Source organism: Staurois parvus, unplaced genomic scaffold (genome assembly GCF_062004578.1).
Source record: "Staurois parvus isolate SC_StPar_1 unplaced genomic scaffold, SC_StPar_1.0 ptg000450l, whole genome shotgun sequence".
NCBI lineage: Eukaryota > Metazoa > Chordata > Amphibia > Anura > Ranidae > Staurois > Staurois parvus.
In genome coordinates, this window is record NW_028318246.1 from 3,595,828 (window position 1) to 3,615,716 (window position 19,889).

Below are 19,889 nucleotides of genomic sequence, written 5' to 3' on the forward strand. Positions count from 1 at the left end.
CAGATCAGAAGGTTCAAATAAATATTCTTTATATTAGAACTCCAGGTGGTGCACTGACTACTGAACCTGTTGTCATTCTAGACACATTCCTTGAACTACTATGGCACATGGTATGCTCCCATCCTGCATATGATCATCAGTCTTTGGAAGGTTTACTTAATGGCTTGCACATCCCCATCTTGGAAGCTACTGCCGTAGAACTCCTTGTTAGGGACATGACCATGGAGGAAACTGAATTAGCCATTTGCTCCTTCCCTTCCCATAAATTGCCTGGCTGGGACGGGATTCCAGCGGAATGGTACAGGCATAATATTGGGCTCTTAGGGCCTAGGTTTCACCCTCTGTACCAATACTGTCTAAATAATTTCATATTACCTGCCTCCATGTCTGAAGCCCATGTAGTAATGTTACCCAAAACCAGGAAAGCCACTCTGGAAATGTTCCTCATATAGGCCAATTGCCCTGCTTAATCAGGATCCTAAAATACTGACTAAAATACTATCTACGAGACTTTCCCAGGTCATCACCGATTTGGTTGACATAGACCAAACAGGATTTATTCCTAATAAATCCACAGGTACTAATCTGAGGCAATTATTTACTCATTTGTAGACTGACCATGCTAGTAACAGCATGGGGGGTGGTGTCGTTGGAAATGGAGAAGGCCTTTGACTCCGTGGATTGGCAATTTAGGATTTCTGTCTTTCACCATATTGGGTTTGGGCATAAATTCCTAATATGGACCTCCTTGTCGTATAGCCATCCTACAGCGGCATCTAAAGTTGGTAATGGGATCTCTCCTTACTTTGCTATGGCCAGGGAAACTAGGCAGGGATGTCCGCTGTCCCCATCTCTCTTTGCATTGATGATGGAGCCTATAGTTATTGCCTTGCGGACATCCCTGGAGCTGGGAGCTTTGGAGGTGAGGGGCATTCATGAATGCACAGCATTATACGCAATCTCTTACTAGTTTTAAATTATTCGGGACCCTCTCTACAAGCTGTTTTTCAGATTTTAAACACCTTCCAAACCTTCTCAGGCCTTAAGGTTAATTGGGTCAAGTCTAGTATCTTGCCCTTGGATGAAAGTGCCCGGGCCAGGATGGACCCTCAGATTCCCATCCCTTGGGTGTCTAGTAGAACTTATCTGATAAAGGTCTTTGCAAAGGTAACTGACTACTCAGAGCTTAAACCTGTTGCCCTTTGTTGTCACATTAAAAAGGCGGTTAGACTTGGAAACATCTGTCTCTTTCATTGATTGGCAGGGTCAATCTGCTCAAAATGAAAAATTTTGACAGTTTTTATTTATTTCCTACGTAATGTCCCAGTCTGGGTACCCAGATCATATTTTAACAAAATTGTCTAATTAGAACAGTCTAATTAGTACTTTTTTGTACCCTTACTCCAATCCCAGAAAAGGGATTCGAGCACTTCAGGAGCCCTTGGGAAAGGGTGGTCTAGCGCTCCCTGACCTGTATAAGTACTTCCTAGAGAGTCAGATGGTGTTTGCCTACCGTTGACTTTTAAGAGATAAGGAGCATACAGCCACAGTCCTTGAAGCTGCGCTGGTGGGATCCTATCAGGGGCTACATAACTTGTTATTTAGAGGTCCTAAGGTTGAGGCCCCTTTAACAGGGTCTATAAAAGTCATTTTGCAAGCCTGGGATAAGGTGAAATGTCTTCTGCAACAAGACAAGACCGAATATTCATCTGCTTCCCTGTTATAGTTTAATCCCCCGATTACCACATCTGAACACCATTCCTAACCCTGGAGTCTGGGCAAGAAAAGGGATTAAACAACTTCAAGATATAATAGGGGCAGGCAGGCATCTTACCTTTGATGAACTGAAATTAAAGTTTCATCTTTCTAACTGGTATTTTGTTCTGTTACCTCTAGCTCCGGCATGCTTTTGTGGTGCAGTTTGGTAGCACTGCCCTGGTTGTTAGGACCTCAGAGCTTGAGCAGTTGCTCTGTTCTAATGCCCTTAGGAAAACCCTCTCCAAGGTGTATATAGAGCTTTTTGCTGTCAGACCTAAGTCACTGGAGAAGTGCCAAACACAAATCGACATCTGTGGTACCTGCTCCCCAGGGAGGTGATTGGTATGATATGTGGGATTATCCTTTTCACAACTTGGTGTCAGCCAGAGACCACCTTATTCAAATTTAAACTGGTGCACAGAATCTACTACACGCCTGCCAGATTGACCCATATATATGCCTCAGAATCGGCGGACTGCTGGCATTGTACATCTTCTGCGGCAAGTTTTGATCATGTATTCTGGTGCTGTCTGTCAATACAGGACTTTTAGCATGAGTTGAGCCGTTCTCTGGCTGATTTTACAATTTGCACATCCCACAGACTGTCTCGTGTGTCTTATCGGATTATTGGAGGAATTGGCACCCTTGCGTGTGCAGCGCACTTACCAGTGACTCTGTTTTATGTCCATAAGGCCATCCCGCTCCTGTTCAACTATCTCCTACTCTGTCCACTTTTAGGCGATCCCTGAAAACATTTCTCTTCAGAGAAGCCTATCCCGCCTCCACCTAACAACTGTACTTTTATTTTCTCCTCAGCTCATCCTCCACAGTTATTACCTTTGTATCACTTGACCCTCCCCTATTAGATTGTATTCTCCAACCAGCAGGGCCCTCTGATTCCTCCAGTATTGAAGTGTATTGTAACTGTTTTGTTTGCCCTCTTGTTGTAAAGCACTGTGAAAACCATTTGAGGTATATAAATCTTGTATAATAAAAGTTGGGATACCAAATTTATGTAGCAAGTAGGTGATTTATGTACATCCCTGAATTCTATCTCACCCAGCTCCTTAGTCTGGTCTATTGTGGTCTCAGGCACAGGAGGCTAAGGTGACCTTTAAGACCACAACATGACAGCTGAGCTTCAGGACCATAGGATGGCGGCTGTTACAATTCAAAACGCTAGCTACTACGAACGAAAACTTTTAATGCTGTTTAATTGTTAACACTAGTAGCAATATTGGTGGCAGTAACATAAAAAAGTATATCTAGCAAATGCTGACAAAACTACAGAAGAAAAACCATAACATATAGTGTAATATGAATACTCACTGCCATCTGTGCTGTCCTCATCCTGTTGATCATATGTTCGCGAGACAACATGAACTCCCTTACAAACCGTTTCAATACAGGAGACCAGACTGTCAGCAATACTGCTCTCATCTGATCGACTTTGACCCAAGTAATCCAATGCACATGCGATTAGATCCTTACAGATTTCAGGTAGATGTGAATCATTGCCATTAGAGCATACACTGTTGGACTTGCTCAGAAAACTACTAGACTTGGTCATCAAACCTGTTGGCAGAATACAAACACAGTAGATGCAGTAACTGCTCAGTGGTATAAGAGAGAATTAGGACTTATAAAATTTTCTGAGGGATAAACATTTAAACCTCACGTGCACATATACAGTCCCTGGCTTCAGTACTCCTAAGAGTCTTCAGCTGTGATGCAAGCAGTGGGCTGACTATTGGGAGGAGTTATGCAAATGTAAAAATGTCTTAAAGTGATCCTAAAGGTTCATATGATTTTTTTTTTTCTTAATAACAAACATGTCATAAATGGTTTTGCACAGAGCAGCCCCAATCCTCCTCCTCTTGGGTCCCCTGGCAGTGGTTCTGGTCCCTCCCACCTGCTGAATGCCCCCAGAGCAAGTTACTTGCTCTGGGGAAACTTGTGCGTGTTCACACCCGAGCCACCTCTGTGTGCGACACACAGAGCGTGGCTTTGTCCTGCTCCCGCCCCAATGGCTGTGATTGACAGCTGCGAGAGCCAATAGGGAGGGGGAGACCTGGGAGAGCTGCTGCTCTCATGCACGGGTCTGGATTGTGATCAGGCTTGGGGAGATATTTGGGGGACTGAAAATGGGAGGTGCACATTGAAGGAAGACGTGCACATAGAATGCATGAAGATAAAAAACCTTCAGCCTTTACAATCACTTTAATGTGTAGATGTCAGTCTGAAGGAGTTGAATTTCCTAGGTAGGCCACATTTGCCTGCTGAGTGCCCTAGGTAAAACCCACATGTGATGCTGAGCCTCCATGACTGAAATTCAATGAATGAAAGGGGTGGGTCAGGTAAGTGAATGCTGGGAAAGAGCTAGTTGGTGCAGGATGTCTTCCAGTCAAGAATTGAGGTGGGTTGTATAGGACTTTCTACACCTTCTTATACACATGGAGCAGTTTACAGTGAGCAGTAAAATCAGAGCAAACAATTTCATTACAGGAAAGGAACATGTACAATTGTGGAAGAAAGACTGGAGTTCAGCGTCAATGGTTAAAAGGCTTAAAGAGGATCTTCAGGCTGTATGAAAAAAAAATTGAAAGCCCAAAGCTACAAATACTGCAGCTGATGACTTTTGAGAAATGAACACTTGCCTGTTCAAGGATCCAGCACCATCCTCACCTGGGCCAGTTCTTCATTGGTCTTTGGATCCCTGGAACCAACAATTTTACTAAGGGAAGTTGCCTGACTTCTTGCGGCTTCAGAGCCGACTTTCCACTGCACATGCGCGAGCTTTGTGAATAGTCCCTTAACCTTCTGGGACCTGTGACATGTCCTAGAAGGTTTGGGCAAAGGGGGAACCAAACTGTCAAAACCCAGTACATGCCCCTCCCCAAGAAAAGAGTATCCAAATAAGTGATAACGCTAGGGGGGGGAGGAGGCGGAAAAGCAGAACTTCCCCTTTTGGGTGAAGTTCTGCTTTAGGGCCGGTTTATACTACAGAAACGCAGTCCAGATGCGTTTTTGATGCTTTCTGGTTCATTTTTTCCCCTCTTATTCTTCCATTTAAATAGGGACATGTGTGTTCCAGTGTGCTTTTGGTGCATTTTTGATGCATTTTACCGCGTTCCAGTACAGTTCTATGTAGGAAAAAAGCAGCCTGTTCTACATTTTTGTTCTGCAACTGCAAGCACTGATATGTAAACTATGACATTGACAACCATATAACCTACTTTCTGTGCATAAAAAAGAAAAAAGCACACTGAAAACACATGTAGTGTGAACTGGCCCTCAAAGTACAACTCCATCCAACACTTTCTATTTAGATCAGAATAAAGGAGGGAAAGGAGCTTCTTATGTTTTTATTTCTGTCAGTGTCCCTGTTGGGGAGATGCAAGAATTGTGTGGAAGGGTTAGAACTTTGACAGTATTCCTGTCTCAGTGACAACTACACCCCTTATTACTTGTATAAGTGTCATGGGGGCATTAAAGTAGAAGTATGGTCAAAGCTCTTTTGGCCACATTTCTCCTGCACTCCTGTGACCCACATTCAGCCGACAGCAGGCTAAAGCCTACTGTTGGCAGACATCAGAGTCAATCTAAGTTCTGCAGGGATCCTGACAATAAGGTCAGGATCTGCCCAGATATCTGACTGGCAGCTGACCCAGCATCTAAGCGCAATGCTGGGAGCCTGAGCCAGTCACTCCCAACAGTCCCCCCTGCAGTCCGGTATTCCAGTAAGCACAGGAGGAGCAGAGCAGTGAGCAGTGACTGACAGTCACAGCTCTTTGAAGATCAAGATCTGAGCAGTCAGCTATCTGATCACTAGGTACTTGGTGTAGAGCCAATAGGGGACACCTGCAACATCAAATCAATGCTGCAGCCATCCAGGTGAGTATAAACATCCTGCACTTCTCTTTTAAGTGAGGTAATATATTCACAATTTGTGAGAAATAGAAAAAAAAAAAAACTGATGAAACCTTTACTGCTCTCACTATTTTATGGCACCATTCACTCCTTTCTTAATAAAAATATTGATGAGAAAATCTTTACTATTTCCCACTCTACCCAGGGCTAGAAATTAAAAAACGAAAAATTGTTGAAAAATCAAGTCTATTGACTAAAAATTAGCCTATTTTCCCCTCCTAAACAATTTATTATCATACAATAACATGACAACAGGGTTATGGCAGCAACTACAACTAATGCCTGGCTTTTTATCTGTTCCTGTGAGCTGTGCTTATACAACCTACAATCACATAGTATAGATTACCTGATGAATATCCGGACTGTAAACTTTGAATCGGGTGAACTCTTATTTCATACAGACATCCTGAAATTCTTTTGTTCTTCATGAGACTTTTGCTCCTTGAAGAAAAAATTTTAAATACGGACCCTTTAATCATATTTACAGAAGTTTAGTAGTACTTAGATCTAAATCCTTACTTGGACTTTATAGTTCAAAAGTCAACATTAATACATTGCAGAAATAGAGAACATTTAACAGGGTTACTAAACACCAAAACAATAATGTAATAGTCAGTGCATAGATGTAGGGCTGCATTTGTTTTATTTAAGGCATTTTTATTTCCACCTAGTGATCCAGCCAATAACACATTTCCTGTACTAGGGTGAAAACATGCACTCGCCATGCTATATCTAAGCAGCAGCATTGTTACCTTAGAACAGCAATACAAATACCTCACCTCTCCTATCCTTAAAGTGGAGTATTACACCGCCCCCCCAGCAGGACAAGTGCTGTAGCTGCTTACATTTTTTAATATCATTCGGCTATCGGGTGCTGGTGCCAAATGTGGCAGCGGAGGGGGGGGGGCGAAGGGGGTATAGATTAGATAAACAGAGCTTCTACTTTTGGGTGGAACTCTGCTATCTCAGGACTACAGAACCCCTCCCCTCTGTCTTGATAGCAGGGAACCACGTAACTTGATAACAGTCAACACTGGTGGCAAACACAGGAAGTTATTAGCGGGCGAGATCTGGTGACATCAAAAGGTTTTCTTTTTTTTTTTTTGCACTTATTGAACAGATAAGAAAATGCTGATGTGCACTGATAAGCTGCATTGGTAATCAGGGTACTGATTATCAGTGCCCTGAATAGCTGTGTAAATGTTGTATTCACTGTGCCCCCATAGAGTGGCTCTTCTCTCCTCACACACTGTCTCTGTTCGAGAAAAGGAGAGCAGATAATTGGTCAACCATTGTTTACATTGTGACAGCCATGATAGGACACAGCTAATCACATAGTAAAGGGCCACTGCGATTATCCCTTTACCCCGATCTGTGATCAGCTGTCTCTAAAGCACACAGAGGTCACAGAGTGTGTCTGATGCGCAACCATTGGGCGAGCAGGAGGACATCCATAGACATCCTCTCGGAACTTGAGGCTCACACTGTAGCTGTCTATCGGCTATAGCGCGGATGGAAAGTAGTTAAAGAAGAATTCCTTGTATGACATTTTTTTACATACAGTAGTTACACTGGTCTAGAGACCATAGTTGTGGGATCCCTCTAGAGTCTAAAAGCTGGAAGTCACTAAACGTAGACCCCACTTCTCCAGTGCTCTTTATTAGCTTTCAGGTCCCGCACAAAGTGGTTGCCCTGCTGAATTCTGAACACAGGAGGTCAGCCGCTTGGCACGGGTGTCATTCAAAGAATTCTATGCATTTTCTTAATGAATGCAAAGCGCTTTCTGATTGAACGAGGTGGGCTGGCCAATCAGCGACAACATTGCATTCTGGGACTTGAAATCTACTGGAGATCACTGGAGTAGCGGTGTTTACTTTCCAGAGGGATCCCACAGGTATGGTATATGCATAGCTGCATTGGTCCAAGTTGGAAAAGATGGCATACCTGGAATTCTTCTTTAATGCTATATATTTAACAGACCGAAAGGGAACAAATAAAAAGTTCATTGTTCAAGTCATACCCTTTAAGCCCTGCCATAGATCAGTTCATTCTCCATGTAGACATACCTATATTACAGCAAACTGCACTCACTAAAAACAAATTGTGCAAAATGTAAAGCATGAATGATTCCCCAAAATGAGGATAGCGTTAAGATACGTACAGAGGATAGCGTTAAGCTATGTACAGTCAACAAAAGTTAACAAGACAGATTCATTTCAAAGCAATATAATTTTTGGATTATCTATTCAGTTGTCCTATTAGCCACAGAAATGTTTACTTTAAATAGACTCAAATGGTTTCACAATCTGATAGTATGATGTATGTTTATTTAAACGGTTTCACAAATGTGTGCTGCAATGTCTCTATACTTTACCTGCGCCTCGAGAAATTAGACAATGATGATTTTGACAGATCTGGCTCCCATTCATCTGCAGGATCATAAAACATATCATCTTCCTTTGGATTTCCACGATTCTGCAGATATTGGAATCAGAAATAGGATTTTTGACATACCTGCAGAATCCTTTTTTTGGAGTACAGGACACAAGCAAGATTTAATGACGACTGGGATATAGGCAGGTACCTTCAGGTGATTAGACACTGGCAAAAAAAAAAAAAAAACCTGGAGGACTAGGGATGGGCTGACAGTTTGCGTTGAACATAATTTCGACTTGAACATTGGCCATTCATGTGTTCGCCGAACACTTGAAAGGTAAGGGCGTTCGGCAGGAAGTTCGCCCGCACGCACAAACAATGTAAAACATGCTTTGTGACTGGCCAAAGCGTTGCACAGGTCAAGTGCAATGCTTTGGCCAATCACAGCTGAGTTTTCAGGAAGAGCCATGATTGGCCAAAGTCTTGGTGACTTTGGCCAATCATGACTCAGGGGCTAAGACCACGCCCCACACTATTTAAGGCTGCTGATACCACTGCCTTGCGTAGTGTGTTATAGGAGCGGTCTTGTGCAGTATTCTAGCAGTAGCATCGTCCAGTGTTATAGGAGTACAAAAAAACAGTTTACAGTGCACCAAGCACAAACATATTACACCCAAGCATCAAAATCCTATCCCACACAGAAATATAAAGTGGAAAAATCCCCTGAAAGATCTCCATGTCCGAAAGGCCAAGAAAAAGAGGCAGATGCTCACAGGCAGCTAAGAGGGCAAGCAGCCTCTGTGTCCACAGTGAAAGTGGTGGTTGTGAACATGGTGTATCCTCTGCAGGCAAGGCACGCTTGTCCTTGTTTTCTGGTGCTGGCCATATTATTGAGCCACAACATACAGTAGAGATGGTGGAGTTGATTACTCAGCCATCCTCATCCTCTGTCACCCAGGCTCATACTATATTGCCTTCCACCGCAGCTGCCAAAGTGGCCTGTTCCACAGGCTCCTTGTCCACCACAGCTGCTCCTTTTATAGCCCCACCATCATGCACGGAGGAGTCACTAGAATTATTTGATCATAGCATCAGTTACATGCTGCTGGAGGATGTGCAGCAATTTGAATGCTCTGATGTTGGTTCCCAGGTTGAGGAAAGGAGTGATTTGGTCCTAGAGAGAGGGGGTGCCAGTGAGGGAAAAGAAATTGGCAGTCAAGTTCCCCCAGCTGCAGCACACTGCCAAGTTGGCTCCAGTGACAAGAAGGAAGGGGATGAAGAGTTCACTGACTGTACTTGGGTGCCTCAGAGAACAGAGGAGGAAAGTGAGGAGGAAGCAGGACTTCAATGAGACAGGATGTCCTCCAGGGGCAGGTGTAAGGGCAGCTCCCAGCAGACTTCCAAACGTTCTGTGGTGTGGGCTTTTTTTCAACACATGTGCAGCAGACTGCAGCATTGCTGTTTGCAGTCCCTGTCTGAAGAAGATAAAGCGTGGCCAAAACACCAACCGCTTGGGCACCACATGCTTGACAAGACATATAGCGAGCTGCCATGTGTTGCCCGTTGGCAACAGCACCTGAAAGACCCACATCAGAAAAGAGAGCAGTTCAGTGCTGCTAGAGGTTTTGTGATAGATAAAAGAGTGCATCTGTCCACAGACTCCGTTAACCAGCTGACATTTATCAAAATGAATCATTCCTGGATCAACAGCAACTATCTTGCCCCTGATGCTGATGTAACGGATTTTTAGTTTTAGTTTAGGGCACCAACACCCAATTTTTCGGCACCTGTTTTACAGGTGCATGTAATTTAATTTTTTTATTGCCATTTTCCTTTAATTGTTAACAAATTTTAACTGCAGGGTCCATGCATGTGCCCAGCAAGATTAACTGTGAGGAGTTACAGTGTTCAGGCACCACCAAAACCCAAGGCCCAATTTTTCTGCACCTGTATGACAGGTGCATATAATTGGAATTTTTAGAGCAGGGTCCAAAGCCTGCACTCATTAAGAATAACTGAAGGGTTACGGTGCGAAGGCACCACCAACTGTTCGCCAGCCAAACACCCCACAATGCACTGCACTCTCACAGTGCACAGTATCTATCCCACACTATATAAGACAGAGGGGAGAATACTCTCCCCAAAAAAGACAAAACAATTAAAAAAAAATAATAATTTAAGAAAATATTAGCAAAAAAATACATAAAAAAAACAAATCTGGTATAGATGGGGGGGGGGGGGGAACCCCGTGCTGTTTTATTTTTTTTAAGAAACATATTTGAAAAAACAAAAATTCAGTCCTGCTGCAGCAGGTTCTATACATTGTACAGATGTGCAACTTTGCAGGTATTTTAAGGGGACTCCCCAGGCATGATATTTAAAAGGAAGTTTTCAATTTTTTTTTCTTACTTTAAGCAATGGAAAAATGACTGCCCCTTTAAAAAAATGGTACTTTTTGAAAATAATTTTTTCACTGATTCATGTCCCTTAGGGCAGTACCCATACCACTTTTATGGCCAATACCTTGAATATAAGCCTTCAAAATGGGCACTTTTGAATTTGCAAGTTTGAGTCTCATAGACTTGCATTAGGTTCTATGCAAACTCTTTGTCTGTCAAATGTTCTACCGTGAACCAAACTGGGGGGTGTTCGGCCCATCATTAGTGAGGACCCCTAAATAACTTCTCCTGCTGCCAACAATCCTCAGTCTGTGGTCCATGAATGTTTGCTACAGAACTGAGTTGCCTGTGTTCTGTACTGTACTCCAAGAAATGGAATATACATGCAAGTCAAAAATCCCATTTTCTTGATCCTACAGTACAGGACACAGGCAGATTTAGATTGGGACATACCAATAACAGCAATAACACTGAGGGAGGGTAAAATGGCAACATTAGCCACATACCCCTCACAGAACCAAAAAGAGCCAGACTCAATTCAAACAGCAGTTTAAAGCACTTTACAGCCAAAAGCAGCATCAACTGAGGCCTGAACGTCCACCTAGTAAACATGTGAACCAAAAGACCAGTAGCAGCCTTACAAATGGCTAACGCAGAAGCTTAATGCTGCACAGCCCAGGATTGAACTGACAGGCTGTAAAAGCCAGCAACTGTGAAGCAGAATGGAACACCGGATCCTGAGACAGTAATTTCGGACAGTCTGCAATGGCCATGAAACCTCCCACAGAAGTCAGAATTTGTTTGCGTACCAAGTTCTTGGTACTTCTTTGCATGCTTGCAACCACAAAAATCACTGGAATTCCTTTGGATTCAATCCAGCAAAGCAGGCGAGTGATGATCTGTAGAGGAGGAAAGGCATATATAAGAGATATCTGATCCCACGGTGTCACCAGGGCTTCCACCACAAAAGTCCTTGGATCTGGTGACTGAGACCGAAATCTCTCCACTCCACCTTCTGAGCTGCTTGACTTCTAGTCCTGTCTAGGTGATTGATGTAAGACAATTGTGATGTCTGACAGAGAGAAAACAGGTGGCGCACACACCTAGTGCATTATCCAAGGTTTATTGTAGGAATTAAATCATAAAAATCATGTTTTTATGAATTAATTCCTACAATAAACCTTGGATAATGCACTAGGTGTGTGCGCCACCTGTTTTCTCTCTATCCAGTGGCTGATTTCCCCGTCTGAGGAGGGCTGCACCCCTGAAGCATTTCCTTTGGTTGTCGCTGTCCTGGTACCCTTGGCTTCCCTTTTGGCTGTGCATATCCTGAGGCGCTGGAGAGTACATACGCTATCCGGTTCGGTTGATGTCTGACAGAACCTGTGACAGCAGTCCCAGAAAGCAGCTCATCCATCTCTGAAGGACATGGCGAATATCTCTGAACTTTGGGATCTTAATTGGAAGTTAGGATTTATGCAGCAATCAAGTTCCCTGTACACCTCCCCAGGCCTGAAAAGCTGGCATCCATCATAATCACCATCCACATCAACAGGAGAAAGGACTCCCCCCCCCCCCCCCCCCCCCACCACCAGTTTCAGTGCTGGATTGTGTGTCCACCACATGAAAGAGTGACTGGCAGCTGCCCATAGGCAGGTGTTTCGTTGTCTTAGACAAAATCTTGTGCTGTAGTGAATGAATCAGGGCATACAGAAGCCAGGAAATGTCCTTTTTGATGAAAGGCAACGACTGACCTGGCGGACTATCTGGAATTTGTAGATTCTCAGGTTCTTGTTGAGGACCTTGAGATCCAGGATGAGACATACAGGTCCGTCTGGTTTTGAAATCCAGAATACGTTGCAGCAAAAATACTGATACCCGCCTGAGTTGGGGACAATGATCCAGGAACACCAAAGGGTGTCTACATGTAGCATCTGCCAGGCATCCACAAGGGATTTGTACTGGAATGTGCTTATGAGAGACACCATATTTTGCTACCGTTGTGAGTTTATGGTCTTATTCTCATTAAAGGGTTAGTTCACCTTTACCAAAAACTGCCTATGCAGATAAGGGGTGTCTGTAGATAAAACCAAACTGGGCAGCTCTGACTAAAATTGAATAATGTACTTGCTATAGGTGAAGCTTGACTGGAATACTCCCAGCATATTGCTAAGTGAGGCCTGGTCATTACAGCCCACCTCCACCAAAACAGGAATGAGCTCTCAGACGCTGAACTCTGTATCAGGGGAGAGGGGGTCTGAATCAAAGAAAAAGCTTAACCCTGGGATGGTGGGGGTGAGCAGTAATTACTAAGCCTTACTTAGCAATGTCCTGGGAGTATTCCAGTCAGGCTTCATGAGGTTTGTAAATGGCCTACAACTATAGCAAGAGCATTATTCAACTTTAGTCAGAGACGCAGTTTGTTTTTAGCCACAGACGCTCCTTACCTGCATCGGCAGTTCTATGGTGAAGGTGAACTATCCCTTTAAAGTCTTTCTAATGCTACACTTAGGCGCCCTCTGGTGTTCCTTTCTTATCAGTACAGAGAATTATTCAGTCTGTTCAGAGGTGCTGCCACAAGAGTATCAACATTGCTGTTAATTCATATGGACCATTTCCCCTTACATGAACTCTTTGGAACTGTTCATGTTTCCACAGTTTTCTCTTGGGCCATTACTCAGCCACACTAAACAAATCTCAGAACTCCACTTTTTCTTTTCTTTTTTTCCTGGTAGAGGTCAAGCTGAACAGACAGTGCTGAGGACAGCAAGCTTGCAGTAATGGATCAAAGAGGGTGCAGACAGAAATTCCAGTTTGTATTCTTGCGTGACAACAGACAAACCCAAAAAGGTCAGATATTTCCTGAAGATGGCTGCAAATGCCAACAGATATCCCCCCCATTTAAATTGGGGGATGCCCAGTCACTGAAAAGAAAGCTTGAAAAACAAGCTTAGCCTTGGAAGATGAGGCCCATAGGGAATGAACCCCTCCTCCACAGGAACCTTGGCCTGGTATTTTCTCAGTAACAGGGTACTCTTTCCCCCAGTAACCTTTTTGATTAAAGAGTCAAGTTCGTCGCCGAAGAGATGTTCTTATGCAAAAGGGAATCCTTTCCAGCTTCTTTTTGCATGCGGATTTCATTGACCAGTATTTAAGTCATCTGGTCTGCGCATTTAAAAAGAAAGGAGTCCCACTCTAGACACTAGTAAAGAATGAACCATCACTGGAAGCACTGACATAGGGGTCCTCTCAGCTTTCTTGCCAGTGTGTGCTCACCTGAAGGTACCTGTCTATAACCAGTCTTCTCTGAACCTGCCTGTGTCAATAAATAGTTATATTTAATTTTCATTACAATTTGTTTTTGCTTTCTAGACTAGTAAATTTTCACAGAAACTTTACAAAATGTAATCAGCTGGGCCACGCAAAAGAATATTTGCCTTAGGTGTCAAATATTACTAACAAAGCTTACTGCAGAAACTATTAAAATATGCAACACTAGCACGCAAAATGTAAAAACATTCAACAAGTGTCCCGGTATTTGATAATATCTATCCATTCATGTATTTGTTAAGCTGACCATAGACTGTTTAAATCCCAGCAGTTCAGCAGGGACTGGTCGAGATTTGAACCATGTATGGGCAGGCTGAATGTACCCAAGTTGATCGATCAATCAACTTGGACAAAATCAGCTTGTTGGATTTTACATGTTATTTCTAGTGGCCATTATAGCCGCTAGCAGTAATCACTGTGTTCTCCTGGCGAGGATGGCTCCCCCACCGTCAAGCTGGGAGAACACAATGACTCCATGGTAGGAATCCCCCATCAACATTGGCCCATGACTGCGGGAAAGAAAATCTCTCCGTCTATGGCCAGCTTTACATACATAGTTCTGCTTCCTGCTGAGTCATCTCAATAACTATTTTATCAGTCTGTGCAGAAGAGATAAATCAATGCAATCTCTAGCTTACAGACTTGCTTCAGTGCAGTATCAGTTCTATGTGGATTGTTGTCTAGCAAGGATGCTGTTTGAACATATCTTATAAAAAGTCAGTAGACTGAGAATCTACAAAAATTTGTATATGAGATATCCCCATAAATATACAGTATTGGAGCAAAGTAATCATGAAAGTCACAGCATACATTGCTTTACAATAACAATTTAGAATGTTTACACATCTTATGCTATAGATTTCCTTTGAAGTAAATGGATTTCCAATCCATTAAAATCTCTAATCTGTAATGCAGTAACACTGAGAAGGCTCTTCTAAAATTACTAGGATTTACTGTGACTGTGAGCTGAATTTACAGGCCTAAATGAAAGTTCAGATGACTAAGTGCATCTGTACATTTACAGTGAATTGTAGCTAAAGAACTAGACTGCCAAATATTGAGCTCCTTAAATGATCAGGAGTCCCACTAATGTTTAGAAGGGGGTTGTAGGAAGAGATGTGAACATCTGTAATGGACTTGTGAGTGAAAATTGTGCTTAGAAGAACAAATGTCTTATTGCCCAGTGCAAAGGATCATGTTTTCAACAATGGACTACAGAAATTAGAGTTGAAAGTTAACCGGTTTCTATGGACAGCAAGATGTTCTTATCACATTTTCCTTAATAGCAGGAAAATAAGCAGATAACTTATTCTCTCTAACCATTTTCTAGAATCCCTCCGTCACGGTATAGGGGCCCCTGCCAATTATTGATTTCATTTAATCCCCTTATTATTTCCCTGTACCAAACGTCCCTCAGATTCTCTCTCTGTATGTCCTCCGTGTCACTCTGCCAAATGGCCAAATTCAATTATTGTGTGTTTCCCTCCTCCAGGCCAGCTTGTTGCCAGCTTGCTGTATATCCTTTAGTTGCCCTCCATAATTCCTGGCACCGGCCCCTCTAATATCCCCGGGGGTCCGGTGTCATCCTGGCCCTCATTGTGTCCCCTGTCACCAGCTCAATTTATCCCTGGGGTCTAGTGTCCACCCCCCCTCCACCTCTCATCCTGCCGCAGTGGGATGAGAGGTGCGATTTTTACCACCCCTGCCCTATCTTCTCCCTCTCCAGCTGTGGCTGGAGAGGAGAAGGTGGTGAGGTTCACACCTCTCCACAGAGAAGTGCGAACCTCCCGCAGGGATGTTCCGGGCTATGGCGTCTCGCTGACGCCATCTCAGGTCTGTTATCTGCAGCGCGGGAAGTTCCCGCGCTTGCGGATGTCCCTGGACAAAGGCCGCACTCACGAGAGGCGCGGTCCCTGTCCAGGGGGCGTGCCTCGTTGCCGGGCAACGAGACCCGCCAGCTCCGGCCCGCCCTGGTTACTTAGATGACCAGGGAGCGTACGACATCAGCTTAAGAAGCTGATGCCGGGCGCTCCGGTCATCTTTCACCACTGCGCAGCCACCGAAGGAGCCCCAGCTGCGGCAGGACCTTTGTGGCAGGACTCTGCAGAGACCCCCCCAGCCTAGGGCTGAGATTGCAGGATTGCCTGCCAGAGACCCCAGAGCAGGGGGAGATTGCTTGCTAGCTGCCAGAGACCCCCAGTCTAGGGGAGAGATTGCCTGCCAGCTGCCAGAGACCCCAGAGCAGGGGGAGATTGTCTGCTAGCTGCCAGAGACCCAGAGACCCCCAGCCTAGGGGAGAGATTGTGGGATTGCCTGCCAGCTACTAGAGACCCCCAGCCTAGGGGAGAGATTGAGAGATTGCCTGCTAGTTGCCAGAGACCCCAGTCCAGAGGAGAGATTGCGAGATTGCCTGCCAGCTGCCTGAGGACTCAGCCCAAAAGGGGAGACCACCAGCACGATCCGGACTCCAACAGGTACCTGTGTTCCACTTCCTATCCCTGGGAGACCAGGCACCCTGTCGGATCCGTGAGTATATGCTCTCTCCCTGTTTTACCTGAACTGTTCCTGTGCTGACCCCCCCATTGGATTACAGTTGCTACAGAGACTCTCCCTTGGCTCTCGATGTTGGACTATAAGTGGTTGGCCCCTCCTTGCTATCCTTTACTGGCAAATTCCCCCTCCCTGAGATTCCCTCTATTGAGTGACTGTCATCTGTGTGTCTCAATAAAGCTTTGTGCGTTTGCCATCTACTCTGTGTGTTCTGTCCTGCCTACCCTCCGTCACACCCTCTATGATGATGTTAAATAGCATTCAGTTTTGTTTGGTGTCATCATTTGTGCTGTCTGTAAAACCATTAAAAAAAAAATATAAAAACACTCATACTAGGAATTCCACTTATCAGTCACCTCATATAAATCCTTCATGGCAGCCAACTTATATTCAAACTTATCCAGATTCCAGAATGTTACAATTCCCAGCTTAAGGTTTCGGACTTGGATTTGTACTGAATTACCAGATAGGTTTTCTTTATCAGCCACTTCATGTCTGGAAAAAAAAAACAAACAAAAAACACATTGCAATATTACAGGAATTTTTAAAATTCAGAATTAAACAATAGATACCCCAAACAAGTGCAGCCAGTGCAAGACTTTTACTTTTATTGCAACCTGACTTTCTCTGACTTCATGGCTAAGTGTCTATTTGTTCCAGAATCCTGGCAAGTCACATTTTAAGCAATGATTTGTTCTTCCAAAGCATTGTATTCCCTTCACTTTATTATTTACAGTTCTGAAATTATGGATAAAAGTACTCTTCTACCTTTAAAGCCCAACTAAGGGATAAAATTAACCCTCCACCCAAATTACTGATCGTTTGCAAAAAAAACACAATGCCCTTTTCTACTTCGCAAAAGTGATGGTCATGTAATCCTCCAGTGCTGAGTTCAGCTAGCTTCCTGCTGGAGTCCTTCTTTCAGGTGTCCACATCACTGCCTACATGCCATGAACAATTCCCTTTGGCTGTCCAACAGAGGGTCCTCTCAGGAAGAGGAGTTCATGGAGGCCATGAAGGAAAGGGACCAAATGGTTTTAGACGCATCTGTAGCACTGGAAAAGCAGTCTATGCAGTCAAATAGCATCAGCAACGGATTTGGATTGAGGGGACAACAGATTAATATAATTTGCTTTGCCAGGTAAGAAGAAAAAAAAAAAAAAACTGGGTGGGAGTTTTTTTGCCTGCAGTTGAGATTTAAATGGAGTGTGCCATTGAGCTAAATACCTGTCTGGTTAGCCTTCGATCGAATCTGACATACAAGGACTCCTAGGCAAGACAAAAACCCCATCAAATTGAGCAGCTGTTTGCCATCACTGTAACGGAGTGACTGCCACAGTCTAAATAGTCTTTATGAAATGCTTTACAGATTTGTTTTGTTGATAGACTCCTTTTGAGACTGATCAGACCACTAGTTTAATTAGCTATGACCAATGTATGCCCAAAAAAACATCTTCTAAAAATACTCCTCTTCCTTCCCAACAGCTTCCTGGCTGCAATAATCAAGAAATCCCAGCTATTTGACAATTGGGACTTGTTCCCTTTATCAGGAGCAGCTACAGCTTTTGTGTCAGTATTAATAAGAATTACAGTGTAGCAACATACTTGTTCCTATGTTGTGTAAGTAACTGCTTTACTGCATTTAATGCAGATCAAAAGGTACATTTAAAAGGGGTGACTTGTAAGTAAATAAAAACATTTTTTAAATAAACGATGTTCCTAAATAACCCCAATTGGCTTTTATTTTGCTGCTAGATTTTTTTTCATATTTACCATTTGACTGAAAAAAAATTTTCATGGTTCATAACAGAAACATAATGTTAGTGTCATAACAAACAGGACTAATGTATACTTTTTATCTTCAGTAAAGTGGCTTTAAACGAACACTAATTAGACCAGAAACATGTACAATTTTCTTTCAAAAAGGTGAGAGTCTTATTGGTACTCAAAAAAGGCTATATGCATAACCTTATCTTGAAGACAGTTATCACAGAATGAACAAACCCATCACAGAAATGTTAAAATTGCACTGGTCCATAAAGAGCACATGTGCAAGAGCCGACCTGAGTAATTCGGTCACCATAGGTGCTGCTATTTACAAGACTCCTTTACAAGGCTAAGCTTGCATTACTCTTACCTACTGAATACAGTATGCTTCTGGAGTTTGGCACTAATTGTGTTTGCCTCCTGAATCATGACAGACAGTTTCAAGGAATTCCAAGTAGGTGGAACTGAAAAAAACAAAAACAAAAAAACAAAACAAAAGAAGAACTAGATTACAACTAGTTGTATACTCATGGTTCAGTAATAACTTATAGCCATTTGCCATTATGAAGGGATGCTGAAACATATGCGGTTCTCTCATATACATACATACAAATATATATTATATATACACTCACCAGCCACTTTATTAGGTACACCTGTTCAATTGCTTGGTAACACAAATTGCTAATCAGCCAATCATATTGCAGCAACTTAATGCATTTAGGCATCTAGATGTGGTGAAGACAACTTGCTGAAGTTCAAACTGAGTATAAGAATGGGGAATGGGGGATTTAGGTGACTTTGAATGTGGCATGGCTGTTGGTGCCAGCCAGGCTGAGTGTTTAGAAAATATCCAGAGAGTGGCAGTTGTGTGGACGAAAATGCATTGTTGATGTTAGAAGAGAATGGGCAAACTGGTTCAAGATGATAGAAAGGAAATGATAACTCAAATAACCACTCGCTACAACCAAGGTCTGTAGAATACCATCTCTAAAAGCACAACATGTCGAACCTTGAAGCAGATGGGCTACAGCAGCAGACGACCACACCGGGTGCCACTCCTGTCAGCCAAGACTAGGAAACAAAGGCTACAGTTCACACAGGCTCACCAGAATGGGACAATAGAAGATTGGAAAAACATTGCCTGGTCTGATGAGTCTCAATTTCAGCTGCTACATTCAGATGGTAGGGTCAGAATTTGGCGTAAACAACATGAAAGCATGGATCCATCCTGCCTTGTATCAAAGGTTCAGGTTGGTGGTGGAAGTGTAATGGTGTGGGGCATATTTTCTTGGCACAATTTGGGCCCCTTAATACCAATTGAGCATTGGCATGCCATGACCTACCTGAGTATTGTTGCTGACCATGTCCATCCCTTCAATGACTATGGTGTACCCTCTTCTGATGGCTACTTCCAGCAGGATAATGCACCATGTCACAAAGCTCAAATCACCTCAAACTGGCTTCTTGAAGAACACGAGGATGTATTCACTGTACTCCATAGTACTCACGTGTGTTACACACACACACGGAAATAAGTATTTGATCCCCTGCTAATTTTGACTGTCTGCTCACAAAGGAATGATCAGTCTAAAAATTGAATGGTAGGTGTATTGCAACACAGAGACAGAATAGCAACAAAAAATTCAAAAGAAATGCATGTCTAACAAATTATGCACTGATTTGTATGTTCATGAGGGAAATTATGCACTGATTTATATGTTCATGAGGGAAAGAAGTATTTGATCCCCTATCATTCAGCAGGATTCCTGGCTACCA

General features: G+C 43.3%; 1 protein-coding gene across 1 annotated transcript in view; it reads right to left on the reverse strand.

The window, feature by feature from the left end:
- KIF14 (kinesin family member 14) overlaps positions 1-19,889 on the reverse strand; it is an 85,374-nt gene that overhangs the window by 14,822 nt on the left and 50,663 nt on the right. The window contains exons 20-24 of the mRNA XM_089688688.1: positions 18,481-18,574; positions 16,700-16,838; positions 8,063-8,163; positions 6,035-6,129; positions 3,088-3,333 (exon numbers count right to left, since the gene is read on the reverse strand). Of these exons, the coding sequence (XP_089544814.1) occupies positions 3,088-3,333; positions 6,035-6,129; positions 8,063-8,163; positions 16,700-16,838; positions 18,481-18,574 (675 nt within the window). The remainder of the gene's footprint in view (positions 1-3,087; positions 3,334-6,034; positions 6,130-8,062; positions 8,164-16,699; positions 16,839-18,480; positions 18,575-19,889) is intronic.